Source organism: Balaenoptera physalus, assembly GCF_965194825.1.
Source record: "Balaenoptera physalus genome assembly, chromosome: 18".
In the NCBI taxonomy this organism is placed as follows: domain Eukaryota; kingdom Metazoa; phylum Chordata; class Mammalia; order Artiodactyla; family Balaenopteridae; genus Balaenoptera; species Balaenoptera physalus.
The window spans coordinates 67,695,977-67,710,904 of NC_138899.1; the positions used below are offsets into that span (position 1 = coordinate 67,695,977).

Consider the following 14,928-nt stretch of genomic DNA (forward strand, 5'->3'; position numbering starts at 1 on the left):
CCTCTGGGTTCTCTTAGTCCAAACCCAACCCATCCATTAGTCTCAATTCTCCCTTGAAGTCTTGCTCAGTACACCTGCAGACCCCTTCCCTGTCTTCCACGGTACATGCATGTCCTGGTTATTTACTGACATCTCACGCAGGTGTATTTAACTGATACTCATCACTGGAGGTCTTCTAGAGCTTTTCGTATGCGAAGTCTTGCTTCCTCAATTGGACCCTAAGCTCCTTGAGGCCTCTTAGTGGACTCAGTCTTACTCATTTCACAATAACATATCCTTCCCTGATATGTAAAATTTAGATAACATCGATCTTCTAATTCGGTATAGAATCCATATGGTAGGTTGCCAACATGTGGAATCCAAATGGTTCTGATAAATAACATAAAATATCAGAAAGACAGTGAGGTCCTAGGAAGGCAGACAATGGAAGGAACCCCTCACAGCCTTTTCTTTTTAATGAGAAGCACAGTTTGTAGTAATAGGAAGAAATGTAATTGAGTGGAGATTTGAAGATAATGTAGTATTTCATCAGGAGAATTTTTGTGAAAATTTATTTCTTTGAATCCAGCCTAATCCAGAGTCCACACTGATCCCAGTGTATATCCCTGGATTTTATGCAGTCAATAAAATTATGGTAAATTTCTATAGGCCAGAATGTCTGGGTCTTCTCCAGGATTCTGTCAAAATGGAATCCATTTTCTGATCAAATATCATATAATGCCATTTATCCCCTCTTTGTAACGTGTGTGATATACCTAAGAAATAGAATAAAACTTTTCTTTCTGAGGTCAGCTTACAAAATAGTTGAACTAACCCTGTGGCTTTTTCTTTGTTTTGTCTTTTTATTGAGTTGCTTAAGGAAATAGTACTATCTCTAGACAGATTGTCTCTTCAGTAAAAGTCAGGACTGCCTGACTGATGTTGGGATATCTGGAACCTGGGAAAACATGAGATAAGACTCCAGATGGTCCCTTAACTGGTGTTACAGAGAATCATAAACTCGCCCTCCTTCCTGCAGGGGTGGAACCCTACCTCAGCCTTCCTCTCTGAACCTATGGGCTTGTTAATCTGCCCCAGAAAGGCAGGGCGCTCAAGACTAAGTCCAGGAGAGAGAACACAAGTATTAAATATTTCCAGAAGTTGTTCCATCTTTTTTTTTTTTTTTTAATCAGCCAAGATAGAAATTCCTCTGTAAACATAATTTTTGCTTGCTTGTAACTTTGTAGTATCTGTTAGATCCCTCCTAGGTGCTCCAAATCACAAAAGAAAAATGTGAATTGGATGACATCCCTGTCAATTATCTTAGGTATAAAAGAGGGAGGCAAGACACCTTTAGCGAGAGAAGCGCAGGCCACAGTACATTTGAGGAACTTGACCCTGTGTTAATATTTGTCTGTCCCTCCATGTAGTGGCAGGGGCAGGACGGGGCATGGGGAGTATCTCCAATTTTTTTTTTTTTTTGACCTTTAAGTTAAAGAAGAAAGTCAATTCACTAGCAGATTGTGGGGAAAACAGCAATTCCAGGAAATATGATTAGTAATTAATGTTACTTTGGGTAGAAATTCAAACTGAGTTGAAAACCCCCTATGACTGTTTCTTGGCTATTTGGACATGGCATTCATTGCCTTATAAAAACAACTGATTTATTAATTAGTAAGTTTGGCAAAAGGGCCTCTCCTGTTCACTGGCCAAAAATTCACTCATTTCGGATTTCCTCTGAAACATTAAAAAAGGCCCACCCAGCCACCTGCACCTCCCCGCCTCTTGTTTCTCTGCTCACAACTCCTAGGAACTTGCCGTGGCTGGACTGAGGGCCTGGGGGGCTGGACACAACTGGGGCAGAAGACTCCTCATTGCTTCTCACAAACTTTGCTTTTCCTTCTTTTACCTTTTGCTGAGGGATTTGAGTACTATTTGCGAGGAGGAAAGAAATAGTCTAAAATTTTTACCAGTTTGACTGGTTCTGAAGGTCTCTGTGCTTATTGCTCTGATTTGGAGTATAATTAAGTATCTTGGGAGTTGAGATGAAAAGATCCTAGTTCTTCTAGAGTCTACTTAACTCTGCCCGTAAGACACAGTCAAAGAGGGCTAATCAATTCCTAGACATTTGTGCCTTTCATATGCAAACCAAACAATTCAGAGCTCCTAACCCCACCGCCTCCCTTATCTGGCCCTCACACCCTAGGCCATACCATCTGCCCTAAGCACCCCAGCGCCAGGTACCAGATAATTAGGGACAGCTCAGTGTCCTGGGGCCCAGTGAAATGATTCAAACCAGCAAATCCTAAACCGTTTACCTGCCTCACCCATTCCTTCCCATGGAAACCACGATAAAGGCTCTTGCCTGCACTTTGCCTTTGCTCCTTTTGCCTCCTGATTTTTTTTTTTTTTTTGGCTGTGTTGGGTCTTCGTTGCTGCGCGAGCGGGGGCATCTCTCGCTGCGGTGCGCGGGCTTCTCACTGCTGTGGCCTCCCCCACTGCGGAGCACGGGCTCCAGAGCGCAGGCTCAGTAGTTGCGGCGCACGGGCCCAGCTGCTCCGCGGCACGTGGGATCCTCCCGGACCAGGGCTCGAACCTGTGCCCCCTGCACTGGCAGGCGGATTCCCAACCACCGCGCCAGCAGGGAAGCCCCTTGCCTCCTGATGGGCACTGTTGTTCCCCTCGTGCCCTGGTGGTGCATGCAGCGTGCCAGCTCCTCGTGGGATCTGTGAGTATCATTAAGCTATCTTTTCAATGGCAGTTGTCTCTTGACCTGTTGGCCGTGTCGTACCTGAATTATAACAAAACTTAGGTTTAAAAACACCAAGTCATGAGCCTGGGGTCCTCATCTCCATAGAAGGAGGGCTCATCTCCAAGGAGATGAATTAGAGAATTCATCTACACAGAGCAGACCCCTGTTTTAATGTACAGAAAATGCCCCTGGAAATAATATACTGTGTAGGTCGTTCCAACAGAAAACCATCCATCTGTAAATTATAAACAAAGCTTCTTTGATTCAGGCCACTGCCTTTGAGTTCTTCTCTTCTGCCACTTGGGTATCAGCAGTGCCTCTTGATTTAGCGGTCTCTCTAGAATTCAAGCCAAATGGTGGCAGTGCTGTGGAAGGGGATGGGGGCCCGTCCTGTCCTCATCAGAAGTGGCAGAACGACGTCAGGCCTCAGCTCCCATGTGTTCTAATGCAGCCTGTGTGTTTCTGACTCATTGTCTTCTGAATGGTTTCAACTCTGAGGAAGGTCTGGGGAAATGTTCTGACCTCTTTTTGCATATACCCTTCTCCAAATATTCTTCCCCTGATGAGTACCCTGCATGCACCTCGGACCTGCCCCAATTTCCCTTGGATATAATCTTATTCTGTCCGTAACCTTTTGTCACTTTGTAATTAGTCACATTTAAATTTCTAGGATGAGATCTTAACATCCTGAAATGCTTTGGGAGCTGTTGGGAATAGGATTTTCAAAGATTCCTATCCAACTTCCTTTGGGGCAGTTTCCTGGCTTGGGGGGCGGTTAGGGAGGAATCAGTAGAGTGTAGTCTCAAACGGGCCTGACTCTGCTCCTGATGGCTTTTTTTTCTAGTCAGGTCCACTTTGACTAAATCTGGTTTGGGGGCTTTTCCTTTAAATTGGGTGCCTCTGGGGTGGTTGTGACTTTCTGGCAGGGAGATCCTACCTCCCACTGTCAATATTCTGGTGGGGTTGGATCATGAATCTTCCTTTCCTTGGTTCCCTTCCCCAACCTCCCGAAGGTCAGGCTTTGTCCCACACAGCTTGGAAATTTCCCTACCACACACACCTTCTTTTTCTCCTATGGTGAGGACTGACTGAGCCACACATTTCTGTTGCTGATCACAACATTTTTGCTAAAACATGACCATTTCTCCCCCGAGCCTTGGAAGTGCCAGAAGAGCTTTGTGCCGACTCCGCCTTCTTTTGTGTATTTTGCCCCTTTGGGGGGATTTGTCTTCAACAGTTATAAGGGGCTGTCTTTACATTTCCTTCTGGTGTTAAATTAAAATACTAATTAATTTAAAATTAATAAATTATTAATTTAAAATTAATCAAATGATATTAAAAATAAATCAAGTAATGATTGAGTTAGGTTAACTTTGCATAAAAGTGACTAGTCTCCTTGGCAGTAAAGACACCCAGCAATAGATCAGATCAGTTGATTCATCCTCACCAGTGTAGCTGGGCAGAGTTTCATAGCTTAGCAAGGTCTTGTCACACTGCTCCCCGGGACAAAATGTTAGTCACCTAAATATGTTGTTGCCTCTAACTCGACATTGCCCCTGCCTACAACAGGTAGGCAGACACTAAGACCCAGAGGAGCAGCAATATTTTACCACCTGCACTAAGGAGGTAGTGGGAGCACAGGTCCCAGGGTGAAAGCCTGCAGAACCTCAAGTCTCTAGAACCAGAATGGAAATAACTGCCACTCATTGCAGACTACGGGGATTCCGTGATTTTAGTGTGAATGAAAGTTATAAAATGCACCACTATAACTTGGCCATTTTAACACTTTTATATTTATATGGGCTTTATTTATATTCAACATGTGATATATTTTGAAGGAAAACAGGTGCAAGTGGTAGCAAGAATTATTTTAGACACGGATTTAAGACTGAATGGCTCCAAATTATTTGCATAATTGAATTCCCAGGGATAAACTTCAATATCCAGCAAATACGCAGTGCCCTAGTAAATAGATGAAAAAAAACTAGACCCTGAATGGTTTTGAAGAATTCCCATGGGAAAATCACAAAGGCTATTAAGTTCTGTGAATAATTCTATTACACACAGTTATGTCACTCAGTGGCTAGATAAATATAAATTTGCTGAGTGTTTTGGAGGGCGCTTGGTACAGAAGCAGGCACTTAAAATGATTATAAAACATACAATTCCTCGTCCAGGATAAAGTTGTTTTGTATAGGCAAATGGGCTTAAAATATCTTGCCAAAAGCTTGAATTCCTGAGGCCGCTGAGAAGGACCCTGCTTTGTACTTCTTTTTGTAATCTGCTTAATGTGGGCCCTACAGAAATTTTCTCTTAGTCTTACCAGTAATTGCCTTTCTATATTTTAAGTGATTTTTATTATAATGGTCTTGATTTTCAATGTCAGTTTTTAAAGTTTACATTTCTCTTTTCTTTCTTCTTTTTTAAGGTACAACCCTGACATTTCCTATGTTACAGGGCCAAACATCAGAAAAAATAAATATCTGTAGTAGAAATTCCCTTAGAGTGTTTAAGGAATCATGTAGTCAGTGGAGGCCACGTCTGAGTAGTAGTAAAAGTCTTGTGCATCTGATGATTATAATTTTAAATATCAATACTTCAACGCCGTTAACATTTTAACAATTTTTTTGCCATTTATTTCATTGCAAAGTATTCAGTCATCCAAAACAACTTCATCTATGTGATCTTTGACCTTTTATTCTTACTCAATTAAAGTCTTACAGGGATTTTTTTTTTTTTTTTACATCTTAAATGTCAATGTTGAACCTCCACTGAGAGAAAAGCAAGGCACAGATTGTCATCACATTATTCAACATGATGTTTTTGATCTTTTGCAGGAAGTTCTTTTTTTTCCTTCATCCAAAAGCCTGAACATTTTCTAAAGAAGGGATACTGGGAAAACCCCGTGCTCACTTGCCAGCTTTCAGATGAAAGAGAATGCTAATGACTTAGTGAAAATGGTAATGGTTTCAAAACGAAAAGCGAAACATTACTGGAAGAACGACAAATCTCAGAGAGAGAAAAAAACAAAGCCCATGAAAGAAAGAAGACAAGAAAAAGGAAGGAAGAAAGGAAGGAAAAAGGAAAGAAAACAAAGTAAAAGTAGGTGGTGTTGCTACAGCAGTTGTTTTTTGATGTTGTTGTATTTGTTCTTTAGCAAAACACAATACTGAAAAAAATGCACACAAATATCAGGGGAAAGAAAATAAATGCACTTGAAAGACAGGGAAGAAAGCAAAACTGTTTAAAAGTTTGTAAAGTCAACGTTCTCATTTTTCTCCCAATAAAATTAAGAGTCTCACATTAGTCTATTTTGTTTTATCAACTTTATTTCTAAAGACAGAATCGGCTTTCTTTCCCTATTTAAAATGTTTCTGTGTAATCTTTCTAGTAAAAACTGTAGGAAAATACCATGCACTTCTGTTTTAAAATCTCTTATCAAAATAAAAATAACAACCAAAATCTCAAAGCATTATGTTCTTAACATCCAAGGATATGGAAACAAAGAGAAATAAACAGTGAGGGATATTTTGAACCTATGGAAGACATTTTCTAAGAACTCCTGTGTCATTAGCATGTAATACTGGGATCAATTCTAGGAGAAAAATCTCAAGGAAACATATTAACCTTTGAATTAATGTCAAAGAAACTCCCACTATAGTCTGTTTTTACAAATGACAATTGCGTTGACCTTGAAAATCTTCATAATGGGCATTTTCGGGTAGAACTATGTTTTTTGGGTCGTTCTTTTCTAGAAATGAGATGTTTGGCTGTTTTTTTATGCGTGTGTGTGTGTGTGTGTGTGTGTGTGATAGAGAGAGAGAGACAGACAGAATGAGAGAGAGAGAGAGAGAGAGATAACAGTAGTATTTATAGTTTCTGGCCAAATTATACATTTCTAAGCCTTGACAAGTTGGAATGTGGAATCTTTGAGTCCCATTCATTTGCCAAATGGTGAGTGAAGACACCTGTTTTCATCCTTTTATTATTGCTATCATGGCTAGAAAAAAAACGAAAGTTTCAAAGAACCAAGAACCATAATGTGCTTATTTTCAAATTAATACAATTATGTAAATTTCTAATTTGTAAACCATTTGCATCTTAAAAAATTTTATTTTTCCTATTAAAGGACTAAGTCGGTTTTTAAGTTGATACTAAATAGATATTTTCAAAGCAGTAGCTGAAATCAGATTTCCAGATTTTAAAATCTAAATGTCATTACATTTCACTCTGTTATTCTTACTCTAATACTTCTCAGTTGGGGGCTGCTTTACCCTTTAGCACTGATTTGTATGAGGAAAGGCTCTCTATGGGTTTTACACAGTTCTGTTTTCATTTTTAACATTGACTTTGGAGTTGGTACCTTGGAAAATAATTAGAGGTAAGATGACTTGATAAAGAGGCTCTTTTGTTGCTTCCAGAGCTGAATCCCTTCACAAGAGTTGGTCCTCTTGTCACAAATGCTCTGCAGTAGTATGGCAGCAGAATTCCAGCCGACCTTTCCTCATATTGTTCACACATTGTGATGCTTGTGAAAGAGTGGACTTCAGGAGGTGCTGATGATGTTACAGAACTAGAAGAAGAGTCTAGGTGTTATATCCCATTCTTGGGATAAAGGGGGTCTGTCTTCCATCAAGAGGAAAAGAATATGCAGGGCCACCTACATCTCTGCAATGTACTTTCTCTGTGTGGGTTTGCAAAGGATGATTCCATTAAATTACTGATGTGAAATCTTTTGTATCAGAGTTGTGTTCAGAAAGATCCATAACATGTGGGGTTCTTTAGATGGAGAAGAGTAGACTCCACTGCTGGTACTCTAGAGAGACTTTTAAGTTATAGCTTACAGATGGGCCTGGTGTGTTCTTTGTCCAGGAGAGAAACTAATACAAATCTTGATCCCTTTAGTCCAAAGAAAGAGCCACATTTGACGGCAACATGCCCGAGGGCAGGGAGAGTAGCTTGGTTTCCATGTAATCTCTCAAAGTGGCTAATCCTAGGGGAGCATTTGGTAAACATTAACTGAGGGAATTAACGGAAATAAATAAAACCATTGTTAAAACACACTTAGATGTTTTCATGTGTCATATACCAGGTGAGCCACTAAAGCTTAATATTGTTTTGTGTTTTGTGTTTACTATATAATGTCAACAAGACCTTGTTTTCATTGGAGTCAGAAGCTATGAGTATCTAAGGAGCTATTACTGCTTATATCCTGGCCTCTATGGAAGTTATTTTATGTATTTATTCTGATTGTACCAGAATAATTCTCTAAAAACAAAATATTGAAACTAAGGGTCTGTTTTGTTGCACAACAAAGCATTGTGTCTGATTCTTTTTTCCACTAAAAAGAGTTTTTGATTAAATGTCTATTAAGTCACATATTAAGTACATAAATATTAAGAAAATGATGCAGAACTCCAAGTTTACACTTAAGAAAGCTACATCTGCGTATTTCCCACAGACTCTCTTTTTTCACTGGGAGGAAAGGAAGGAAGAAGAGAAGAGGGAGAGAAAGAGAGAAGGAGATGGGCAGAGAGGGAGAGATTTTTCTTTGTTAGGAAAGGATGTGTTCTGTATTATATAAGCACTCCAATTAATCCAAAGTCATCTCATTAGAACAACTCACTGTAGAGAGAAATTTGGTAAAAAACCAGCCTGGCCCAAAGGCTCAAAATAGACTTCTTGTAATGATGCTTCGTTGATAACATATTTAGTCACAGAGACCCCTAAGGCTGTATGACAGTCAGGCTCAGAAGCATCTTAACTACTAACGTAACATAAAGTCAACTGAGGGTACTTAGGTTCTAACAGTCTACACACACTGAATCCAATGCTAAGTAGTAAAAAGTCCACACACTATTTGAAGTTGCTTAAGTCACGCTCATTCCTATACAAGTTACAAGGTAGCCAAAGAAGTAGCTAAGCATCTACCAGAGGGCAAAGCAAAAGAAAAGGGGATCATTAAGAAAGTATTAATGTTTATTTGATAAGTGATCTCCTGGGTTATACAGTACTTTCTCTTTATATAAGTCCTTGGGGAGACCTTTGAGTTGTAGGTGACATTTGTATATTCCCCAATGGAAGGAGACTACGGTCTACTCTATCCTTTAAAAGACTTTGAATGTCAAGTACAGAGCTGCCCCAAAGAAGAGAGGCAAGTATTGGATACATTTGGCCTCTCTCCCAGCACCAGTGTCGCTTCCTTTTTTCAATCAAGAGATGGTTGGTGCTCACAGACACCAAGCTGGAAATGCCTGTATGACCTGAGGAGAGGTTAGCCTTCTAAAAATCTCCACTCCACCAGGATGTCCAGCTTGGCCAGGTTATAACTAGAAATGAAAAAGGACCCCAGGCAGCACTTGAGGGTTAGTCTTTAGGTCAGGTTCTTTCTCTCCTGACCTTATTTTCGTTTGAAATACATTTACTAGCTTTTGGAAGACTGGTCACTAAACTACTGACATTTTCCCTTTCCAATCGAAAATTCTGCTATTTGATGAAAGCACATTGCTTATAAAGACAATGAGAAGCTTGCCGAGCAAGCTCACTCAAGTTCCTTGGTTTTTAACACTGTAAGCGGTATTACAAGTTATATTTTTAGGTACTGAGATGGGCCACACTGCATCAGTTCACTGAACTGAAGATGCCAGAGTGAGGTTTTCTTCTTTGATCAAGGAAGAATATGATCGGGACTTCCCTGATGGTCCAGTGGATAGGACTTTGCGCTTCCACTGCATGGGGCACAGGTTCGATTCCTGGTGGGAGAACTAAGATCCCGCATGCTGCGTGGCATGGCCAAAAAAAAAAAAAAAGAATATGATCAATGATGCTGGCCACCTCTAAGATCATCTCTGGAATGACAGTTGAAGGGATTCCCTTCGTTTGGACCAGGTGTCTATTAGAAAGCTAATAAAATGTCTTCTGGACAATTTGAGTTTTGGACCTTCCTGTGTGATGCTGGTGTGAGGGTTAAACTCATGTGTCATTGTTAAAATGTTCTTTTATTCTATAAAGTATAGGTAAGAGGCACTTTGGTTAAACATATTATATTAATAAATACCACTATCTCCCTTCACCATCAGAATGATATTTGTCCTGATCATTTATGGGTTCAATACTGCAAACATCTAGGCTCAGTTCTTAAAGAACATTGTCTTGTAAATGTCAATCTAACTCTATGGCATTTCTTCATCATCAAAATATCACCAACCCTCTCCAATGAGCACCAATACCGTATTATCATGCAAGAATTCTCTTTCTGACCAGGTACCGGAACAGAGCAGTCACTCTTCAACAATCTTCTCCAGACTTAACATATTCTTTGGTTTAATTTAAAATTAAATAAGCAAATGAAACAAGAAGGGTCCGACCAAGATGAGAAACAATCCAAATTGAAGTGAGTGAATTACTGTCCCTCTGTCTTTCCTTCCACTCCCTCTCAAGTAGGAAAAAATGTGACTTGTGGGCTGAGCTACCCTCGGTCGTAATTCCATGCTGTCTTCGCCTATTAGAAAACTTGTCACAATAAACAGTGTATTCATCATTCTTCGAGACTACCAATTAAAACCTTTTTAGTAAAAAACTGCTCTACAATGAATAAACAATGTGATAATTGCACCTTCAAGACATACGAATATAGCAACAATAGACTCCTTTTAAACTTCTGAAGGAGACTGTTAGCACCGTTGAATAGGTTCATCTCTACTGCGTAGAGAAAATGCCTAAGATGAGAAGTACCTTCCTCACCATCCATCTATGGCCCTGTGTACATCTGGATACATACTTGATGCCTTCTGGGCAAGAGGAAAGATGTGGTCTGTGGTCTGAATTTGTCCTTTGATGCCTGAACGAGTGGACAGAATGCAAATCAAAGTTCACTAGTACAGTCAGGTCCTCTGAGCAGCTTTGTCACAGAAGTCCCCAATTCTCTGCTGTTGACAGAAGCATTGGGTTTCTATTGTCTTTTCCTGTGCACTTGAGGAAAAGGCTCAGTTCCACCTGTGGCCATCAAACCTCTGAGCTGTCGCTGTGGTGGCCCCGCGGGGGCATCATGGGCTCGGCGCTGCCGGAGCCCTTGGGGGTGTCCTTCCTCCTGGCGCTCTCCTTGCCCTGGCGCATCATCACAGCGATGGCACTGAGGCAGACAGCGAGGAGTCCCACCGCGACGCCTCCCACCACTATGACCAGGCTGACCCCAGAGGTGGGACGGTTGAGCTCCCGGGGGAGGACGCCGTCAGGAGGAACCCTCCCCTGGGGGATCTGCTTCCTGCTGCTGCGGTCCAGGCCGATGTGCTGGATGTTTGTTCCTCGGTTGTTTTCAGCCCCGATTTCCCACACCAGCGGGGCTGTGCTCCTGATTTCCCTCTTCTTCCGGCTCTTGGTAGTTGCCTGGGGCTTCCCTTTACTCACCAGAGAGTGGTATTGGTACTCCACGCTTCGTTTGCCAAGGCCTCGATTGGCGTTGTCTTTTGATCTTACTGTGTAGATGGTGTGTATGTACCATTCTCGACCCAGAGCAACCTAGAAAACACAACTCTATTCATTAGAAAATTAAAGCCTATGCCAACCTAAAAATTCACGACTCTTTGCAAGAGAAACTCATGGCAGAGATAGTAATCATTTAACTTAGTCTGCAGAATTCATATACTTAATATTTTTACATGTGTAGTATGCGCAAGGCTTTGTGTAAAGCACTCTATAAAATATGCTGTGCAACTCTTAAGGGAGCACGTGGTGGTAAATATTTGGTAAGCTATGACTTGTCAGAGCTGCAAAGAACTCCAGATCACACAGTCTAACTTACTCATTTAAAAGATGAGCGAATGACACAGATATAGAGCATAAACTAGTGGTTACCAGTGGGAAGGGAGGGAGGGGCAATATAAGGGTAGGGGGGTGGGAGTACAAACTATTGGGTGTAAGGCTACAAGGATGTATTGTACAACATGGGGAATAGAGCCAATATTTTGTAATAACTGTAAATGGAGTGTAACCTTTTAAAAATTGTATAAAAATTAAATAATAAAAAATGAGTAAATGAGAATACGTAGCAGTTAAGTGACTTGCTTAATGTCACTGAATTAGTTAGTATCAGAGGCAGGACAAGAGCTCAGACCTTCTGAACCTCAAGAGTCTTTTCCAGTATGTCTTGCTGTGTATTTTACACATAAGGCCATAGAAAAGGTCAGTTTTTCTGCTTTTCCAGGGTTTGTGAAAAGAAGGCATTTTCTGATGGCTCTTTGAAGCCTTCAGGATTTAGAAGAGGTCAAGTGCCTTCAGAGTTAACATTAAAAACAAAAACAAAACAAATCATACTTTAACTTAACTTCCTGTTTGAAAAGATTCAGAAGAACAGACATGTTTTCTCAAGCATCCTTCTTTACGAGGAATAAAGATAACATATTTCTCCAGCCCATCCTGTTTGGACAATTTTCAGTAAACATCCTAAAAGATGCACTTGCTCCCCCAAGGATTCACAATGTGGACACATCTCTGAATTTGTCTCATTTGTCTGCTCAGTGTTATGGTCTCCTGGGTCTCTTTCTACCTTCTATGTCTAGGTTAGGACTTTCTATCTTCATTTATAAAGTATTTAAGAATAGAGATTCCATTACTCAGCCATAAAAAGAAATGAAATTGAGTTATCTGTAATGAGGTGGATGGACCTGCAGTCTGTCATACAGAGTGAAGTAAGTCAGAAAGAGAAAAACAAATACCGTATGCTAACACATATATATGGAATCTAAAAAAAAAAAAATGGTTCTGAAGACCCTAGGGGTAGGATAGGAATAAAGACGCAGACATAGAGAATGGACTTGAGGACACGGGGAGGGGGAAGGGTAAGCTGGGACAAAGTGAGAGAGTGGCATGAACTTATATATACTATCAAATGTAAAATAGATAGCTAGTGGGAAGCAGCCGCATAGCACAGGGAGATCAGCTCGGTGCTTTGTGTCCACCTAGAGGGGTGGGATAGGGAGGGTGGGAGGGAGACGCAAGAGGGAGGAGATATGGGGATATATGTATATGTATAGCTGATTCACTTTGTTACAAAGCAGCAACTAACACACCATTGTAAAGCAATCATACTCCAATAAAGATGTTAACAAAAAAAATACAACCTGATTTAAAAAATAGGCAGAAGACCTGAGTAGACATTTTCCCAAAGAAGACATACAGATGGCCAAAAGGCACACGAAAAGATGCTCAACATCATTAATCATCAGAGAAATGCAAGTGAAAACCACAATAAGCTGTCGCCTCTCACTGGTCAGAATAGCTATCATGAAAAATAACACAAATAACAAGTGCTGTGAGGATTTGAAGAAAAGGGAACCATTGTATACTGTTGATGGGAATGTAAATTGGTGAAGCCACTGTGGAAAACAGTATAGACGTTCCTCACAAAACTAAAAATAGAACTACCATATGATCCAGCAATTCCACTCTTGGGTATATACCCAAAGAAAACAAACACATTTATTCTAGAAGATATATGCACCCCAATGTTCATAGCAGCACTATTTACAATAGCCAGGACATGGAAATAACCTAAGTGTCCATCAACAGATGAATGGGTAAAGAAGATGTGGTATATATATGTACAATGGAATACTACTCGTCCAGAAAAAGATTGAAATTTTGCCATTTGTAACAACATAGATGGACTTGGAGGGTATTATGCTCAGTAAAATAAGTCAGACAGAGAAAGACAAATACTGCATAATACCACTTATATGTGGAATCTAAAAAATAAAACAAACTAGTAAATATAAGAACACAAACAGACTCACAGATATAGAGAACAAACTAGTGGTTACCAGTGGGGAGAGGAAAGCAGGGGAGGGACAAGATAGGAGTAGGGGTTTAAGAGGTACAAACTACCATGTATAAAATAAGTAAGCTACAAGGCTATATTGTACAGCATAGGGAATATAGCCAATATTTTATAATAACTATAAATGGAGTATAACCTTTAAAATTGTGACACTATGTTGTACCCCTGAAACTTTATTCTATTTCAAAATAAATTTCTTTATATTAAAAAAAAAAAAAAAGAATAGAGATTCCTGGGCTGTGCACAATTGTTTCTCTGAGTCCAGCAGTTCACACAAGATCACTCTTATAAAGGTGGTCATAAAAAGTCAACCAAAAGGAGGTTTCGAACAATAAGAGCAGAATTCCCAACCATCAGATTTAGATTTATATTCTGGACTGAATAAGGGTCTTCATTACACGTAGACTTAAGATAACATGAATACATTAATAAACATAATAGCTAACATTTATGGAATGTTCACTATGAGCCCAGGATGGTCTGGTCTGGTTTACACGCATTATTTTACTCAAAGTTCACATTAACTCTATGCAATATGACAGTTACTGCCTTCTACATGGGAGACATCTGAGGTGCTCAGATGTTAAGTAACTTGCATGTGGTTACACACCTATTGTAAGTGACCTTGTTATTGGCCCACCTGAAAGAGTGGTGTTGAGTCGACTTTAAAGCCATCGGATCCAGGCTGATTCACTAACAAGATAGCTTCAGGGTCATCCACTGCCAGTTTGGCATTAAACAGGACATTTCTGAAACTGGTGGCTTGTGTCTCTGGCTGAGCTTTGTCCTTTAGGCAATAAGGAAAATGAGGATTGCTATAGATAATGCCAACTTTTGCAAATGCAGAAAGTTTTCCTATTAGTTTTGTGCAAGTACCAATTACAGTCAGTCCCCTACATATGAACCTTCAAGTTGCGAACTTTCAAAGATGCAAACGTGCCTTCGCGTGTCCAATCACGTAAATTAGTTCACGTCTCTGGGGTGCATTGTCATGTGCGTGCATCCTCTACAAGTGGTTGTGCTTTTGTGTACTTTACTGTACAGTACTGTATAGAGTACAGTAATACAGTGTCTTTATTTCAAGCCCGGGATGTCCAGAAACAAGCGTAAAAACAGCAGTGATGTGGCTGCTACAGTATAGCTGATTGTGTAAGTTGGGTACCTAGGCTAACTTTGTTGGACTCACGAACAGATCGGACTTACGAACGCGCTTTTGGAACAGAACTCATTCATATGTAGGGGACTTACTGTACCATAAAATGCCACCGTTTGGTTTCATTTAAAAAGATGCTATTGTTTTTAAAACAGAAGACGGAAACAATTAGCTTTTGAGTATCTACCCAGTTCCTTGTTGGGGTCAAAG

At 40.2% G+C, this 14,928-nt stretch overlaps 1 protein-coding gene and 1 long non-coding RNA gene across 2 annotated transcripts in view; one reads left to right on the top strand and one right to left on the bottom strand.

The window, feature by feature from the left end:
• The first annotated feature begins 3,918 nt into the window (after positions 1-3,918).
• LOC309647907 lies at positions 3,919-9,543 on the top strand. The gene is made up of 2 exons (XR_014256386.1): positions 3,919-5,833; positions 7,153-9,543. It is a non-coding gene; the product is annotated as an uncharacterized lncRNA (long non-coding RNA).
• The window catches only part of FREM2 (FRAS1 related extracellular matrix 2), a gene marked incomplete at its 5' end in the record, with an annotated part of 143,098 nt that continues 133,508 nt past the window's right edge, over positions 5,339-14,928 (bottom strand). Inside the window, 2 exons of the mRNA XM_082435470.1 lie at positions 5,339-11,248; positions 14,206-14,352. Coding sequence (XP_082291596.1) covers positions 10,736-11,248; positions 14,206-14,352 — 660 coding nt within the window. The 3' untranslated portion in view covers positions 5,339-10,735. The remainder of the gene's footprint in view (positions 11,249-14,205; positions 14,353-14,928) is intronic.